General features: G+C 32.7%; 3 protein-coding genes across 3 annotated transcripts; 1 reads left to right on the top strand and 2 right to left on the bottom strand.

Moving 5' to 3' along the window:
- The first annotated feature begins 6,075 nt into the window (after positions 1–6,075).
- Positions 6,076–8,278, top strand: LOC100802591 (protein SODIUM POTASSIUM ROOT DEFECTIVE 3). The gene is made up of 3 exons (XM_003524021.5): positions 6,076–6,555; positions 7,540–7,615; positions 7,924–8,278. The coding sequence occupies exons 1-3, from the start codon at positions 6,256–6,258 to the stop codon at positions 8,046–8,048; spliced, it is 501 nt and encodes a 166-aa protein (XP_003524069.1). The 5' UTR covers positions 6,076–6,255; the 3' UTR covers positions 8,049–8,278.
- A 1,928-nt stretch (positions 8,279–10,206) lies between these two features.
- On the bottom strand, positions 10,207–11,046 carry LOC100811478 (DnaJ domain-containing protein). Its single transcript, NM_001254481.2, has one exon. The coding sequence runs from the start codon at positions 10,870–10,872 to the stop codon at positions 10,306–10,308; it is 567 nt and encodes a 188-aa protein (NP_001241410.1). The 5' UTR covers positions 10,873–11,046; the 3' UTR covers positions 10,207–10,305.
- Positions 11,047–16,033: 4,987 nt separating this feature from the next.
- LOC100810408 (xylogen-like protein) lies at positions 16,034–18,410 on the bottom strand. Its single transcript, NM_001255628.2, has 3 exons — positions 18,045–18,410; positions 17,196–17,222; positions 16,034–16,480 (listed from the first exon to the last, which is right to left on the bottom strand). The coding sequence occupies exons 1-3, from the start codon at positions 18,400–18,402 to the stop codon at positions 16,287–16,289; spliced, it is 579 nt and encodes a 192-aa protein (NP_001242557.2). The 5' UTR covers positions 18,403–18,410; the 3' UTR covers positions 16,034–16,286.
- Positions 18,411–18,873: the final 463 nt, after the last annotated feature.

Here is an 18,873-nt window from a genome sequence, read left to right as displayed (position 1 = left end):
TACTTGAGCGGTTATCCTTCTGCTCCTTACTTAGCATTGTCATTCTGCTCTCATCAAAGGTTACATCCCTACTGATGATGCATCTTGTCTCACCAAGTTCCAATTTCCACAGCTTGTACCCTTTAACTCCTTCAGGATATCCAATGAACACACACTTTATAGCTCTTGCATCTAGCTTTCCTTGTTTAACATGAGCAAAGGCCAGTGATCCAAACACCTTTAATCCTAAATAATCAGGTGGTTCCCCACTCCAAGCTTTCATTGGTGTCTTGAAACCTAAGGTTGATGAAGGGCATCTATTAATCAAATATGCTGCTATGTTTGCAGCTTCTCCCCAAAAGGTATTTGGCAGTCCTGCACTTAGTAGCATGCACCTCACTTTTTCCAAAATGGTCCTATTCATCCTTTCTGCTAAACCATTCTGTTGTGGTGTGTGAGGGACTGTTTTGTGCCTTTTGATGCCTATTTTCCTGCAAAACTCATTGAACTGCTCTAAAACAAACTCAAAGCCATTGTCAGTCCTTAAAACTTTTAATTTTGTACCAAGTTGATTTCCAATAAGAGTATGCCATTCTCTGAATTTTTGAAAAGATTCTGACTTATTTTTCAAAACATACAATCATACTCTTCTGGAGAAATCATCTATGATGGTGAGAAAGTATGAGCTTCCACCATGAGTTTTTCCTCTAGATGGTCCCCATAAATCAAAATGCACATACTCAAAAGGCCTAGATGAAACATGAATACCTGTGCCAAAGCTTATTCTATGTGATTTACTAAGCACACAATGATCACAAAATTCAAGTTTATCTAGTTTATCACCACCTAACAGATTTTGTTTCTCAAGTTCATGTAATCCTCTTTCACTAACATGACCAAATCTCAAATGCCAAAGTTTTGTTTTATCAATCAATGTATTACTAGCTACCGATGCATGCCCAATAATCGTGGAACCTTCAAGAATAAACAAGCCATTACTTTTATTCTTGTTACCCTTAGCTATGATTAAAGATCCATTTGAAATCTTAAGAACACCATTTAAAATTCTAGTTGAGTATCCTAGATCATCAAACATGTTTATGGAAATAAGATTTCTTTTGAGTTTTGGAATGTACCTTACATTTTTCAGTAGATACTCTCTGTTATCAAACATCTTTAGTCTCACAGTTTCAATGCCTTGTACCTTGCAGGGGTAGTTTGTGACACCCTCTACCCCGACATATATATAAATAAATAAAATATATTGGTAAACAAAATCACATGGGTAAAAGGTTCACATTCACTTCAATTACCAAATAAAACTCATTAAAAACATATTCGACTCAAAATAAGGCCGTCAAAATTTACAAAAATATTTTGTTAAATCAGTGAGGTGAAATAAAATAGACTAACATCATAAAATTAACATAAAAACTTATATCCCAATATCACATTTTATCAGAGCATTATGTCCCGACGTCCTTCAGCACAATATTCCTTAAAGTAGTTCACCTAGTCATCTGCTCCCCCGATACCAAAGTTCAAGATCATTACAGGATCCAAACACAAACAGCAAACTGGGAGTGAATTATCACATTCCTAACTAATAGAGAAACAAGACAACTAGATATACATATCATATAAACCAAATAAAACTTACTTACACGTAATTCCACACTTTGTCATTCAAAGTTCACTTTTCATCTATCAATCACACTTTTCAATCATCAATCACATTACACAAGAATCACACGCTCTGATCAAGACATAATAACACCTTAATTTCATAATAAACAATCAGCAAGCGCATGAGACAATTATGCTAAGACTCAAGCCTACATGCAATGTGGTACCATGTCAGTGAAAAACCACCTTGGGGTGCTTAGGAGTACATAACAAGACACACCACACAATGGGTTTGCCAGGTCACTCTCACTAAGTAAGATCATAGGGAGACAAGTCAGGGTCACGATGTTTTGCGAGAATGTTCCAACCATATGGGATCAGCATAGGCTTAAAGGAGCACTCAAACCCGGTGACCCCCAAGGCCTACACTCCGAAGAGTCCATCAGGGCCTCTCTCTCCTAATTCAGGTCCAACCCCTAAAATCATTTTAGCACACAAACACTGCTAGTGAATTATACAATACCCATGACCTCACACTCGTGTCTTAAACACGTACAACATATTGCGCTACAATTTAACACTGGTTCCTAAATAGGAACCTACACTTTCTCTTTAACACTAGTTCCTAAATAGGAAACCTACACTTTCTCTTTAACATTGCGCATTTACACTTTTCTCAAGATAACACTGGTCGGGTTATTGTATAATTCACAGCTTACAACACAAATAATGTCACATCAAGAGTTAATCACACACTTATTCACAACCAAAATTCATTCACAATTTCACATCTCATAATGTCACAATCCACCATCACATGTTTTCACGTATCTCACAATTCAACACCTGTTCTACTTTACATTTTTACTCGATCTCAATAACAATATTATAATCTCAAGGCAACATATTATTCCACAATTCATCACATATTTCATTTATAAGCACTGCTCATGAATTATACAATACCATGACCTCACACTCATGTTTCAAACATGTTTAACACAATTGCGCTACAATTTAACACTAATTCCTAACTAGGAACATACACTTTCTCTTTAACATTGCACATAAACACTGGTCAGGTTATTGTATAATTCATAGCTCACGATATAATTAATGTAACATCAAGTGTTAACACATCCACTTATTCACAATCGAATATCATGTTCACACTTTAACATCTCATAACATCACATCAACCATCTCATAACATTCTCAATGATATTCATAAGGTACAACATACACATGTTCATGAAATTTAACCATAATATTCTCAAACTCCAACACTTAATAATTTTTGGAATCATACTATAACACTCTACAATATTAATTACATAAATTATTAATATAAATAACTACCTCTATATCTATAAACTAGCATATATCATATTGAATCACAAATTTCAAAGTAAGCTTTCAATGCACAAATTTTAAATAATTATATGAACACTTTGGTCAGTTTCAATTATGATATTAATTTTTTAAATTATATATAAAAACCTAAACAACAAGAAAAAGAGAAAATACAAAATCAATATCTCTCTCTAAATTTTTCCTTACTTTATTTCTCAATTCATATTAATTAGAAAAAGTACTTGATTTATAGAGTTCACGCTCAACACAATAGCATATCAATTTCACAAAAATTGGTCTGTCAAACATATATAATTCACTATAATAATTATAAGGATAAAATGAAAATTACAAAAACACCCCCAAAACTCATTCCAATTGATATCTCTAAGGATCCCTACACATGTTCTCACTAATTCCCAATTGTGAATAACTCATCCCTTATCTCTAAGTGGGCTCACGTGTCTTCCAACAACGACAGTGACATCTCTAGTGGTTCCCTGAGATTCCTCCAATTTTTCCTCCGACTGATCTGATAGAGTTCCCAAACGTCAGAGAGACGGAGAAGAGATTGAAACCTTCACTTATATTGTCTTCATGCGATTCCTTTTTCTCCCTCCACGAACATTATCTCGCAAATCCCAACGGTGAAAGATTTCAAAATTGAATTTCAAACAACATATCCAAATTTTATGCAAAATACAACGGTTAAAGAAACCGGGATCGTAATTTTACTGAGACCGTTTTGGGTTTCTACGGGAAAGGAAAAGGCTACAATGCAAAAGGTATTTCTCTTAGCTCAAAGATGATATCAAAATTCCCAACGGTGAGAATGCTCGGAATTGGGATGCAAACATAGTGCTCAAATTTCACCACGATCCAACGGTGAACGAGTCCTAGATCGTCGTTTTTCTGAGACAGGTTAGGTGGCCTACAGGAAAAAGAGAGAGTTTTGGGAGAAGAGAGAAGAAACGAAATTGTGAGGCAGAGGAGTCAGTCTGAAAACTGACCTAGCATGTTGCTATTTATAGCTAGGGGCATTTACGACCTATTATTTACTCTATTTATTTATTTATTATTTTATAAAAACAAACTTTATTTTATTCTCTATCAAACAAATAAACAAAATACCCTTTTTATTTTCTCTCAAATCATTATTTTAATAAATAATTATATCTCCTTATTTATTTATTTATAAAATCTCATCATTTTTTAAAAATTCTATTTATTTATAAATAACAATCATTTTTAATCTAGTTTACGAAAATTGAGATGTTACATAGTTGTCTCCTAGCAGTACAACTCGTGCTGGTTTCAGTTCCAAGGTCTCAAAATAGTCCTTTCTCGGGCTGCTGTGATATAAGCATCCAGAATCCATAATTCATTCTGTTTGTGTTTTGGTATTAGAAGCTACTAAAACACCTGCACTCTCATAACCCTAGGTCAGCAGAGTCCAAAGATCCTTTCTTGATCTTGTCTGGGCAGTCTTTCTTGAAATGACCAGTTTTGTGACAATTAAAGCATTTGAACTTTATTTTCTGGCCATTCTTTGAATCCCTTGACCTTGATCTGGACTTCTTTCCTCTTGTTCCCTTCTTTTCATTCCTTCCCTTTGAAATATTCAGGCTTTCACCATTATCCTCAGATTTGGAGTCTTGCTGTTTTTGCATCTCCTTGGTCCTTATTGAGGTCTAGACTTCTTCTAGGGTAATGACTTGATGTTTGCCATAAAGAATTGCAGCCTTGAAATGTTCAACGGATTTTGGTAAGGAATTCAGAAGCAAGAGAGTTTTATCCTCCTCTTCAAGCTTTACTTCAATATTTTCCAAATCATCAAGAATCTTGTTGAAATCAGCCAATTGTTCAGTGGCTGTTCTTGACTCTGTCATCTTGAAGGTGTATAGTTGTTGCTTCAAGCATAGCCGATTTCCAAGGGACTTTGTCATATACAATGACTCCAGTTTCAACCACATTGAGGCTGCTGTCTTTTCTCTTGCAACTTCTCTTAAAGTTTTATCTCCAAGGCATAGAATGATTATATTTCTGGCTCTATCAATCATCTTTGATTTCTCTTTTGAGCTTAGAGATTCAGACATCCTTTCTTCTCCTTTAAGAGCTTCTGCACAGTCATGTTGAATCAAGATTGCTTCCATCTTAATTCTCCATAACCCGAAGTCATTTTCCCCTGAAAACTTCTCAATATCGTACTTTTTTATTCCCATCTTTCTTGATCTTGATATCCCCACAGACGACGCCACTTGTTGGTTCTTTGTATAAGTTCTCCAACTCTTAAACCTGCACAAGATCAAAAACTAGAAAAATAGAAAACAAGCATAGCAGAATAAGACCCAAAGATTTACGTGGTTTGGCAAGCACCTACATCCACGGGAAAGTGCAGCTCCTCATCATCACATTGATCATGAAATTACAAGTTCAATACAAGCATCAACTAGCTTTGATCTCTCTTGATTTCTCTTTTCAAAACCTCTCTCAATCACCTAGCTCACTACCTCCTTTAAGAACCCTCTAAATTTCCTGCAACTCCTTTGTCTTTGCAGCCTCAAAAAAACTCTTTGTGTATTACATGATCAAAGAGTATATATACACTCTAAAAGCTAGTCCTAGGAACAAAGGCTATACTTTGGTGCCAAAACCAATTCAGTTATAATAACTAAAAACAGTTATGACAACACTACTTTAAAGTCTTCTCACTTGTGTCAATTGTGATTTTGAGTCACACACCACATTATCCATTTAATGAAATTAATTGATCGGTTCTATTACCATCAAATGTAAATGAAGGGTGAATATCTGAAGAAATATTTAGGCGATGAGATCATATCCGTTATAAGTTATAACTTTTGAAAATCAGTTTGATTATCTAGTCAAAACAAAATTTTTGGTAAAACAAACACTAAACCCCATGTTCATTAATATTATGTTTTTGTCTAATTTTCACCCTAATAAATCAACTTACTTCTGTTTGAAGTTCTTTTCTTCTCAGCAAAATAAAGCTATTGTCAAATTCTCTGCATTAATCAATGACAAGGACATCATTTTGGACACTTTCACGTCCTAGGTATATGCATAATAGATGAATTGCCAATATCATTTCTACACTGGCAGTAACCTATTGTTAGCTTATGACAGCATGTGTGTCACTTTCTGCTATTCTCTCCAAGTCAGAAAGCCAGCATTAGCGTTGCAATAGTATAATATTTGCACGCCAACCCCATCTTTTGTTGCCTTCAAAACTTCCACAGTTTCCACTCTTCATTTGTGTTGTAGTAACTTGTGATGAGCCTGAAAAGCAGTGAAAGGAAAATTATGAGAAGGGGTTTCATGTGCCACTCTCAGGCTTCAACAGCTGTGTGCATGAGTACTCGTGACCCTCGATCTGTAGTTGTGCCTAAGAAGCTTGAAAGAAGAGTGTTTCTTGATGATACAAGGTTGATCAACTATGCCAAGTACTCCAAACTTGTTGAACCTCCAAGGTCTAATCCAGTTCCAAAGATCAAGCTTAGAGGGCAGGATCAGGTTCAAGCCAATGAACCAAGGGAACTTCTGAAAACACAGACAGATAATAATGTCTTTCAGGTTTGTTAAGTTCACATGTGTTCTACTTCACTTGGTGTAGGTTTATGCAAATGTCATTTTTGGCATGAGCATTTTTTTTTTTGAGTTTCTCTTACAAATATTATATGGAATACATTGCACTAATTCATGTTTTCTGTTTTCACAACACCAATTTATCATGGAAATGGAGTAAATCTTGTATAGTAGTAGTTCAAAGTTTTAAATATAAGTTATTGAAACAATCAAACAATATACCCTCTTTATGTGACATAACTACATTTATCTGATAATCAAGAAAGCAATCAAAATAATATGTCATAATTAAAACCAGGACCATAAAGAAGCTATGAAATGGAAGTAGAGTTTGGATGATGATTCATAAATGTTGGTCTTGTTGGGCTTTTCAACTACAGTTGCTATGGGGTCAACACAACTCACTAGAGTATGATCCATTTTTCCCCTTTAATTGATTATTTGTTAGATTAATAGCAATGGCTGGGACTATAGCAACCACTAGTGTCAGGTGGATTCAGCAAGGAAACAAATGATCTCCATTATTTGTCTTCCTCATATTTGTCATTTGCAGAGGTTTCAACATGTCTCACATGCATATTACTTGACCGTGTCCCATACATATTCCTTAGAGAAAGCAGAATGATTATGTCCTTTTTGTGCAAATGGGAATTTTATTAGACAAAACACATGAATGTGAATGGTGTTATCAGAGGACACGTCGTTTGATTTTGTCTCTTCTACATAAAAAAAAAAAAAAAAAACCCTTCTATATAAATTTTCTATTTTTTTCCTTTATAGTTTGCCACCGAGGAAGGTATGTGCCCTAGAGTCATATATGGTCACTCTCACATATTAAATTTTGAACGGAATAATGGAATCTCTTGTTCAAATCTCTTTATGATTGTATGTGACATACGATAAGAAAATGTTAACACTTCACGTGTACTCTATCATATTTGAAATTTTATTATTGAAGAGTGTTAAATGCAGGTGGTTGTGATGCGGGTTGCAATTCATTGTCAAGGATGTGCTGGAAAGGTGAAAAAACATCTGTCTAAGATGGAAGGTATTCATCAATACTAGTTATATACCCTTATTCACAGGGTAAAAGTAGGGGGAAAAAGTAACACTTGAATAAATCATCTATTCAACATCATATATTTTTGTATTCTAAAATAAATTGTATATATATCATATAAGCTCTAAGAACACTAGATGGCCCACTTTACCTTATTTGTGGGAGTTTCTGTTTTGTACTTGAGCAAATTTGGGGTTCAGCCAAATGACTGAATTATATTGAGGTTCTAACATTTCTTTTCTTCTTCTTTTTTTGAAAAAAAAAAGGTTCTAACGTTTTTAAACATACAATTTCAGGAGTTACATCATTCAGTATAGATGTAGAATCTAAGAGGGTGACAGTGATGGGGCACATTTCACCAGTAGAAGTCCTTGAGAGTATTTCAAAGGTGAAAAGAGCAGAGTTCTGGACTGCTTGTTAAAGCACTTCAGAGTACCTTAAAAGGGAAGCACAGAAGATGCAGAACTAGAGTCAAAAAGTTAGAAAATTACCTCAGCCATCTCATTTGTTAACATCTTTTATATGGTGGTGGACCTGGTGGTCCTCAACACAATAAAATTAGGGAAGGGGGTGGGTAGAAATCTGCTCAAGTGACTTGATTCTGGTGGTGATGTTCAATGACAATTTAATGGTATCTACCCCCCATTTCCACTTTGCAGTTTTCTTTCTTTTATGGCATTCTAATTATAGTTGCAATGCTTAAAACCAGTGTGAGCAAAAGCTGTTTCACTTCTTGACTTTTGAATTTTCTTTCTCGTCTAGTTATATTTTCCAATTTTCCATAAAAGAATACAAGAGGAAGATGACAAAATAATACAGGTGTCAGTCTCATTATGCAATGTCTCGGTTGTTTAATTTGTCTTATGTCAAATACAATAATCACTTGTGCTCATATATGATTAAATAGACTTGTCATATTTATTCATCTGGTTACGTAGACTTGTCATATTTATTCACCGAGGACAACCTTGTTAAATTTTAGTATTGTCATCGACATGCCTCAAGGTTTATGTGGCAATTGATCTACAGATCGACTACGGACACCTTTTATTAATTTAAAGTTTTAGACAGAACTTTTTTTGGATGAAGTGAAGTAGTTTTTCCAAAAGTACCAAGAATATTACCATCAAGTTGTAACTTAAGTAATGGCCCACAAGATAGGTGAATAGTGGACAGACGTGAAATGTAGTGTAATTAATACTCAAAAGGCACTAATAATACAGAAAATAAGCTGATTGACAGAAATCATAAGGTAATTCAGGCAAAGCATAAGGTAATCACAGAGTGGATGACTTCTTGTATAATAATACTAATGATATAGTGACAGCAGTGTCTTTTTGGGATGAATTACTCTCATTGCAGCTAACAACTTGATCCATCAACACCTTGTTTAGTAATGGCTTTATAAGAAGACACGTTACAAGGGTTAATAGGCCTTAAGTTCTCCAATATAACAGTGATTAGCGTCTCATTCAACTCACCAATAGTAGAAGAATTCTGGAATGCCTCTTTTATCATTCTGCATAACAAAGGCTCCACAATATTCCACTGACTATGCTAAAAAAATACCAGTGTTTTCTCAAAAGAATATGAATATACCAGATTGAATTGAGAACTCAAACCTAATTCTATAATAATTAATTAATAATCGAAGCACAAACCTTAACACCACTTCTGTCTTCCTCTATCATGTAATATTTCATCATCTTTTTATCTACTTTTAAATAAGACTCATTGCATTGTCATGCTTTTTAGTGAAGGAGGTAGGGAAAAAATGAAGAAAATAAAGAGGCAAATGAATACATTAGTACTAAAGGTGAGAGTATACATGTCCGAGTCCACAGATAGATCTGCATAACTTGCGAGCCACACAAACTCGAGTCCTTTTGTGAAAACCGATTAAACAAGTTTAATTTACGAGAGTTCACACAGGCCAAGTGTTCAAGATGTTTACACGCAGGGGGGAGGGGGGAAGAAAGTAACTATTTGCTTTTTAGTCTAGACCATAGATATAGATATTTTATATGAAAGACAATCTTATTCGAGTTAAATAAAATTATTGTGAATAACAAACCTCTTATTTCTCGAGTTTTCAATATAGATGCATATTCACCTATCTCAATGTTATTGGTTAACAATTCTACTCTAGTTAACTAAAATCATTTTATATGTAAGAGAAAAATAAAATCATATTGGGCTAGACCAAATAATCCGTGAGTCAACTCAGAAATCAAACATATTTGCCAAAGAAATAGATATGCAGAGCAATTTGTGAATTAGACCATTTAAATGTGAAATTATGCAGGTTCATTCAATATAAACTAATGCAAATATGGGTTATTCGAGTTGATCCATTTAACTCAGGGTTAGGCCAGTCCAATCCGCATGCCCACTTCTATTTGCTGAAGTTTAGATATGTGTGCGACTGTGCTCTCCTTACATATCTTCTACTAAGTGAACCAATTGAATTGTACTATGTGTGCTCTCCTTACATACCTTATCACCGAACCTTAGAAGAAATTGAACTTGTATCTGATATTTAATTCATGAAATAAAAATGGTTGGCTTTGTATAGTATAAAGAGTTGTAGAAAAACTGAATTGGCTATGTAGAGTTTATATAGTTAAATACATGAAAGAATCAATCTATATCAACAAAAATACATGACTCAAAGAAAATTAATTCCTGTCTCTCATGTTTGGTGCCCTCATTCTGCTACCCGATGATCCACCCTTTTGTCCCATACGTCTACGAGACCTTGTCTTCAACTCAATCACTTGCTCCTGAAACCTACTTTCCCATCTCTCATGTTCACTACTAACACTCACACTTCTCCACCTCTCATGATCACTACTAACACTCATCACTTCGCTTCTCAAACCCAATTCACTATCATACTGTTCTCTAAGCCTTGGATTGGACAAGGTCTCGTAAGCTGCATTTAGCTGAACAAACATCCTCGTTGACTCCTCCTTCATGGAAGGATCATGGCACACATCAGGGTGGTACTGAAGAGCCATTGACCTATAAGCCCTCTTGATCTCATCCATTGTTGCACTTCCTGGACTCACAGATAATATTTTGTACAAGTTTTCTTGGGTTAACGTTGTGGCTCTGCATGAAACACTACCAAACTTCACACTAGAAGGTCTTCGATGTTGTTTACTTGAGAGTGGAAGGCCATGAGATTCAAAGGGCTTGGACATGCTTAGGCTTGAACTTGATCTTAAAGATAAAACATCCATTGCTCTAGTTTTTTTTTTTTTTTCCTAAAATATAAGAATCAAAGACAGGTATCAGGAGATTTACAACAATTTACACACTCTACAGATCAACCAACTGGACTAAACCCCCTTGAGATTACTCTATATAATTGTATTGAACCTAGCTAGCTATCTTTGATCTATGAGAATGAGTGTGGAAAAATGATATGGAACTCACTCATATTTATATTTGTGATGGACTGAGAAGGAACCTAGATGTTGCTATGAAGAAACCAGGATGGTGCATTGAACACGTGATAATATAGCTACTACTTATTATTTTATGTTAATTATTTTGTGTGCATATTGGTGGACGTACGTTGAATTTTCAAAGAAAATTAAAGTATTGGGTTAGGAATAAGACTTTTCTTGACAAGAGCCCATCTTCATACGGAAGATTAAAAAATGTGAAGGTGGTAGCTAGCAACCATGTTTGACTGACTAACAAGGCCACAGTTTCTTCGTGTATTTTGCTTCAAGGAGACTCTGGTCTTGGTCATGAAGCGCTTGAAGAACTTCATTAGCGTATTTATTAATAATTAATAATTAATATTTTTCGTAAAAAAAAATGTTTAACTGATAAAGTCGATGTGCGTGTTTATTTCTGAATTAGTGAATTTGGTATAGTCGGGTGGTAGGGTCAAAAGGTGTGCATTTCAGTTGGATAAAGTAGTCCAGCTTGTATTTTCCTAGTAAACAACATGATAAAGACAGAACTACGTCGTATGGCTGCAATCAGGGTCATGTAATTAACCAAGTTTGAGTTAAGGAAAAACATATTGTATGATGTATCCAGATTAATTGAGATATACTAGTGGTTAGTTTAACTCGGTTTTCTTAAATTTTAGAAGTGAATTTGAGTGAAACCACCTCGATTAAATTTGGCTTGGTGTTAGTTGAGTTGAATATAGTTATAGTTATACGTTTTAACAAATAATTGAAAGAAATGTAAATTACAGAAAAAAAAATAACATAAGTTTATTCTTGAAGATACATGCTTAACAGAATTTATAATTGAAACATAAAACTCGAAAAGAAGACAAACAATAAAATTAAGAGCACAACTATAAATAGTAGTATTTATTTCAAGTTAGGCTGAAGGCTCAATTTATATATACAATGGGTCACCTCCTAGTGTTGGCCCAAAGCATAAAATATTTATCAAGGTCAATATTACTAAGGTTAAAAATTCTTAAAATACATTTTAAACTTATCTTGTCCATGTATTAGAATTTAGAGAAGAAAAATACTTGCATAGACACACACCTAACACATTAGCCTTAGACACAACCAATCAAGTTCAAGTGTCCAATTAATACATAATAAGAAATAAAATATTACACATGTTAAACATTAAATACTACCCAAATATGGGGACAAATATTACACATCCTTTTGATTTTGATTCAATTTTTTTTGAAAGGAATTTGTTTAATTCATTTTGTTTGATTTAGATTTAATTTCAAACAAAAATCTATTTTTTGGTTTATTTCATCTATTATAACAATGATTTCTATTTAGTGAGGAAGGTGTCTCAACCACAATATATTGAACCGAAATATATTAGGGGGCGTTTGGTTTGATTGTTTTCTATTTCATTTTCACTGGAAATAGAAAATGGTGATGAAAATGTGTTTGGTTGGATTTCTGTTTTCATTTTCAATATTTTTCCAAATGAACCAAAAACTGAAAACAATAAAATTTTGTTTTCAATGTTTTCAGTTGAAACCAAGAATCTCATTTTGGGTAAAATGAAAACGTGGTGGCAAGGAATGTAATTTTAAACAAATCTAAAAATACATTTCATTTTGAAAATGCATTTAGAAAGTATGAATTGTCCATGGTCACCAATGGGAATGGGTTTAACCTCTTAGCCAAAACACATACAATTACTCTGAAATGAATCAAAATTGTTATCTAGATTGATCAATTTGTGCTAGAGCGAAGAAATTTTATCTCTTGAGTATAGACATGAATTCGAGAGCTAAGGGTGTATTCAGTTTGTATTTTCATTTTCTGTTTTCATTTCCTAAAAATTGTTTTCATTTTCAAAATATTAGAATTCTGAAAACATGTTTGGTTTGACTTCTTGTTTTCTGTTTTCAGAAAATAAAAATACTGAAAATTTATGATATATTGACTTATTGTCTTTTTTATATTTTTATATTTACTTAAAATTACATTCTTTATCATTACATTTTCATTTTACCCAAAATGACGTTCTTGTTTTCAACTGAAAACACTAAAAACCAGATTTTATTGTTTTCATTTTCTGGTTGTTTCCTATTTTCATTTTCACTGAAAATGTTTTCAAAAATCCAATCAAACACATTTTCATCATCATTTTTTATTTTCAGTGAAAATGAAAACAGAAAACAGTCAAATCAAACATTCCTAAGTAATTTCTTTTTAACTTTGTTACTCTGTGATAATAAATCCATATTTGTTTTCATTTTTATATGACCAAACACAGCTGCAAACTTGATGAAATAAACCAAAAATCTATATTTTTCTTTAAAATTAAATATGAATCGAACAAAACGAATTAAACAAAGTCCTTCAAGAAAAAAAATATGAATCAAAATTAAAAAGGTGTGTAATATTTACCCCATATTAGAGTAGTATTTATTGTTTAGCAAGTGTAATATTATTTTTACATAGCAGGTGTAATATTTTATTTCTTATGTTATGCATTAATTGGACTTACATGATTGTTTGTGTCCAAAGCTTATGTGTTAGGTGTGTGTCTATGCAAATATTTCTCATGAGAACAAAGTAATATTAATTTTGAGAGACCCCTAAGTTAATTTAGCTTGTTAAAGACTCTTAATAAATACAATCAACATAATTATGATAGACATCCATTTAATATATATTATCACCCTCATAAAATTACTATTAACGTGTTAGAATGCCTTTCATCTCTTATTCACAATGTCTCAAGTGTGTTGAACAGCATAACCACAATTAAAATATACCTCAAACAATTGGTCCACTCAGAATACTCTTCACTTCAGTTAGCACAGTTTAAAAAATTCAGTCAAAGTCAACAATTCTACTTTGAACAAATCATCAAAGTACTCATAAATTTACCATCTAAAGTTGTAAGTTGTAACAACTATAACAGCCAAAAGCATTTCGAAAACAAGCATAGTCTCTTCAAATCCATTGCTCAAAATACCAATAAATTACTCCATCCATCCGTTCCAAAATAATTATTGACATAAATTATTTTACATCCATAAAAATAATAATAAATAGATGAAACAGAATGATAATTTTATAAAATTAATTTTATTAAATAGATGAAAAAGATATTATTAATATTAGATTCACAAATTAAATTAATATTTATTAAAGATATTTGTGAAAAAGAGCAAACACATAATACAGTGAATTAATGTGGCGCATTTACATCGAAAAAGGAACATTAAACAACTAAATAACAATATGACATATTGTTAATAACTTAATATTCAAATCAATTAAATGTCTTTTAAAAAAAATAGCTATTTTTTCTTTCAAATCTATAGAATTCTACCTAATTCACACATCAAGTACTACTATTGTTAGACTTATTTGTTTTTTAGAAAGACCTCACAAAAGAAGTCAACTCAACTACAGATGGCTTATACATATATGTTATATGTACATAGAGTAAATAGTATATGTGTAATAATAGCATAAATTTTTTTAGCTCTCCTAAAAAAATAGTAATTTTTTTTAAAATTATCATCTAATCATAAACAATTATTAAATATGATTAATTTATTGATTTTTACATTTATTACCATATAAAAGTTATATCTATCATAATTTTTTAATGGTTGATGTATGATATTTGATACACATATGTGGTATAATTAAATTATTTCATTAGTAATCATTTATAAAATTACTCCATTCGATATTCTTTATACATAATAAAATTTTATTAACTCAGCCATTGAAATAAATGTTCTCATCCAGTAAATAGAGTATACAGTTTTTTTTTTATAAATTTTTAAAACTATTTGATACTTTATTAAATAAATTTAATTTGATGTACACTAGACCCTTTAAAAATACAAGTAAAACTATAAGCTTACTTAACCAAAAAATGTTCGATTTATCTAAAATATTTATACGTACATTGTTGAGTTTATATATATATAAAGAAAAAATCAAATTACTCTAAATATAACTCAATTTTTATCTCATCATTCATATTCTTGAAATCTAATAAATAAGATTATTTATTATTTGAAATTATTAAATTAAAAAAATGAAAATAAAAGTACTGACACAAAAGTTATGGAATATTTTTTTTTTCTTTTTGTTGATATCTTTTTGATCTTATCCTTAGTGTTTGATCTCCTTTTTATATGAAAGAAATGAATAAATACTTATAAAGATACTTCGACACTAAAATTATAATAGACAAATGAGTGTAAGAGGATGAATACCTCCTATATAAACATTTTATGGGCTTTAGAGTTAAGATAAAATAAACTAAATTTCTTAATCTTCCTGGCGAGGCTGGGACTAAACTAAATTCCTCATTAAAACTGTTTATGCGGTGCTTAATTGGACGGTCCATAACATTGCTTACTCCACTTTGATGCACACAGTTGCAACAAGCCAAGCAATTTTTTCTGTTAAAAATAAAAATCCTGTGTTGCATTCGCTTTCTTTTATTAAGCACGCGCCGAAAAGCTACAAACTGATCAATACAACAATGTCTTTCTGCCCATATAAAGGGTCGCCACATGGCAGCAATGATTTGCAAAACTTCTAAAGGTCATAATCTCTACTGCACAAAAAGGCAATACCAGTTGGTAGAGCAAAGTATTTTGCTTTTAGCAACTTTAGTTTATAACAGTACAAATCAGAACACATTAATAATTTTCAGCTTAATCTGCGCTTAAAATTAGTAGCATTTGAGCTTGATATGCGCTTAAAATTAAACAAGGAACTGGGACCCATCATGTGGGTATCCCCTAGTTAATAATTTTGCGAAGAGAGTTTGGTTGTTGTGACTATGAAAACCATGATTCAAAAGAAGTCTCTAGCACTAACTAGTAGTGCTCATACACCATAGCATGTCACCCCTTGTGACATTGGCACATGTACTTATTATTATCAATTTTCAACAACGAAAAAGAAAAAACAACTGTAATATAATATGGCAACTCAAATAGTTATATAAATAAATAGACTTATATATAATGAAAATGCGGGTACAACCTCAAAATAGATTCGAGTCACTCCCAGAATGAATGTTATCTACTTTTTAAGTTTTAAGTCAAACATAGAATGAAGAAGAGCTCTCCAATGGTAAAACCCAAAGAAAACATCAAAATAATAATAATCCCTCATGTCATCTCTCTACACTTTAAAATGGAACGAAACTCCTCTCAGAAGCCTGAGAATGTGGCTACCAATATGGCAACAAACAAGGAGATAGCTGAAATTGGGAATAATGCTGATGCTGTGTTCCCTTGAGCTGGTGCTGGTGCTGGTGCTGGAGATACCTCATTTACAGGACCATTAGTAGAAGCATCTGCTGCTTGTTGGGGAGATGGAGAAGCTTGTGGAGAGAGGCCTCCAGCTACAAAAAAATTAATCATAATAATAATAATTCAATTAGAAACATGAATAATTTCCTAGTCTAACCGGTTAACAAAATGGTCTAGATTTTTCATAGAATTAAAATAAAGTATCAATGCATAAACAGTACAAGAGGAAACGATAACTATAGAAGATATTGATAATAACTTTTGGTTTTCAAATTTTATATTTCAATGCATCTTGAAGCGCTTACATTTCAGTATTAAAAAAGAAAATATAAGTCTTGTTGTCTCCAAAATCCAAATCCAAATAATAGAAACATGTAGAAAACCAGATCGCTCTGACTATAGTCAAATGCATACAATATAAATCCTACCTAAGCTGTTAAATGAAGGCAGCATGAAAACAAACCCATATCTCTGTTTAAATTATTGAGAATTCTTCAAACAGGCAATGTCATTAGCATAATCAAACGTATCAGTATCAATTGTTAGGTAAACAGACAGGGTTGTAAAGATCACAACTATGATGTAATTATTATTTACTTTAAATTATCCACAGCAAAATAAGAAACAAAATCACAAAATCAGATATGGTTCTTATTTATTAAAAGCTTAATTAAGGGGCTGAAAAAGAAAAACAAAGCATGCGACCCCCTTTGTAATTTGAAACGAAATTCAACATGAAGAAACATGTATCAAAATTTGTATACAGAAAAGTAGAAAAAGAAAGAGTACGGTAAGTGAAAAACATACCAGGAGCAGCAGCAGGCGTCTCAGACACTGTCAAAAAAAAAAAAAAGACACAGTTACTGACCTGAATCAAGAAAGGGAGAAAACTCCAAAAAAGGCTTATGTGTGAAAATTAAGGTTAATGTCCAAAATCAAATGAACACACACAAAAACTCAGGGTACCCCATGTACCCCCATTAGTAGACGGCGACGTTACGAAAAATAAAGACAAATAAAATCAATAGACTTCGAAAAAAAATGCTGAATCCTATTATTAATAATAATCATTTTTTTATCAGCATATTTCTCACTAGTAACAGAAAAGTCGCATGAAAATGAAAGACACCATGAGACCGATCCATCTCATAAAACATAACAATGAAACCTTTTTTCATCAACACAACAGTCTAAAAAACCAAACTTTATGCATAAAATGTTCTCACAGGCACATGAAAATCATTGAAAATAAAACTTTCACCAACACAATAGGCTAAAACACCAAACTTAATGCATAAACGTTCTCACAGGCGCATAAAAACATTGAAAAACAAAGGAGAAATGAGAGACCCAGAAGGGTGAAAAAGAAAACTTTATTCCTCACTCTACCTAGAATAATTATTCTCTTAGGTAATTGTATAAGAAAAACAATAAAATAAAAAACGAGAGTAAGAATTTCACAAAATTAATCTTATATTATCACTAATTGATGTATATAAATTTTGTTATCCAAACGTTAATACCTTGATATTTAAGAAATATAATTGAAAAAGTAATTAATATTATATAAAAAGAATTGAAATAACAATTATTTTAAGATATATGCATATTTTCTCTGATAGGGGAATTATAAAGGCAGGGTAGTAATTGACTGACATCCACAGTTGGTGGCAGAAGGAGCAGAGACTTTGCAGGCAGCAGGGAGAGTGGTTGCCTTGGTGACATTCAAAACGACGCCGAATTGAGCGCTGCTCTTGAAAGCCTCGCAGAGACACGCCGGAGCGGTTTTGAGAACAGACTTCAAACCAGAGCAGCATGTGCCCTCTGGCTTTGTGACGGTGCTGCCGTTGGTGACGAAGGACAAGCAATCGGCCATGGTGAGAACCAGGTTGGAGCAGTCCACGGAGGGCGCTGGCGCGTGAGGGGATGATGATGATGATGATGCTCTCTGGGTTAGATCAACGGCGCACAGGGCCGCAACAACCAACGCAATCAGGGTCAGTTTTGATGCCATTTTTGGGTAACTGAAATGAAATTGGGATGTTGCTTAAATAAGGGAGTGTGCCTTGGTGCAGAGAGAGGGGGGAGGGGTGCTTTTTGAAAAGGAGCTGCGGAGGGGGAGTTACATTGCCACGTAGTGTGGTGCAAAAAGTAAGTGTGCACGTGTCATCTTGACCTTTTCCACAAAAGTTTATAGACATGGAAATTAAATCATTTTATTATAGTAGAATTGTTTTTGTCCTACTCCTCTCGTTTTGAAATTCATCACTAACAATTAAAATATAGTAAAAGAGAAATAACTTCTTTTTCTACTGCAAAAGAGAAATAACTTTGAAAATTGAAAATACAAGAATAGAAGAATTGGTGATAAAAAAATTGGTGATATTAAATTTCTTCTTCTTTTTTTTTCTACTGTAATTATTTAAATTTATTAAAGTTGATGAATTGGTGATAAAAAAATTGAGAAGAATTTTTCTGAATGTGT

This window comes from Glycine max, chromosome 5 (assembly GCF_000004515.6).
Source record: "Glycine max cultivar Williams 82 chromosome 5, Glycine_max_v4.0, whole genome shotgun sequence".
NCBI lineage: Eukaryota > Viridiplantae > Streptophyta > Magnoliopsida > Fabales > Fabaceae > Glycine > Glycine max.
Note: the sequence above shows the minus strand (reverse complement) of the source record. Positions and strands in the feature narration are given on the sequence as shown.

Coding starts and splice junctions, on each gene's coding strand:
- LOC100810408 (NM_001255628.2), bottom strand. CDS start 18,402: ATGGCATCAAAACTGACCCTGATTGCGTTGGTTGTTGCGGCCCTGTGC. Junction 17,223..18,044: donor TTCTGCCACCAACTGTGGAT/GTCAGTCAATTA, acceptor TTTTTTTGACAG/TGTCTGAGACGCCTGCTGCT. Junction 16,481..17,195: donor GACGCCTGCTGCTGCTCCTG/GTATGTTTTTCA, acceptor ATTTTTTTGTAG/CTGGAGGCCTCTCTCCACAA.
- LOC100802591 (XM_003524021.5), top strand. CDS start 6,256: ATGAGCCTGAAAAGCAGTGAAAGGAAAATTATGAGAAGGGGTTTCATG. Junction 6,556..7,539: donor CAGATAATAATGTCTTTCAG/GTTTGTTAAGTT, acceptor TGTTAAATGCAG/GTGGTTGTGATGCGGGTTGC. Junction 7,616..7,923: donor ACATCTGTCTAAGATGGAAG/GTATTCATCAAT, acceptor ATACAATTTCAG/GAGTTACATCATTCAGTATA.
- LOC100811478 (NM_001254481.2), bottom strand. CDS start 10,872: ATGGATGTTTTATCTTTAAGATCAAGTTCAAGCCTAAGCATGTCCAAG.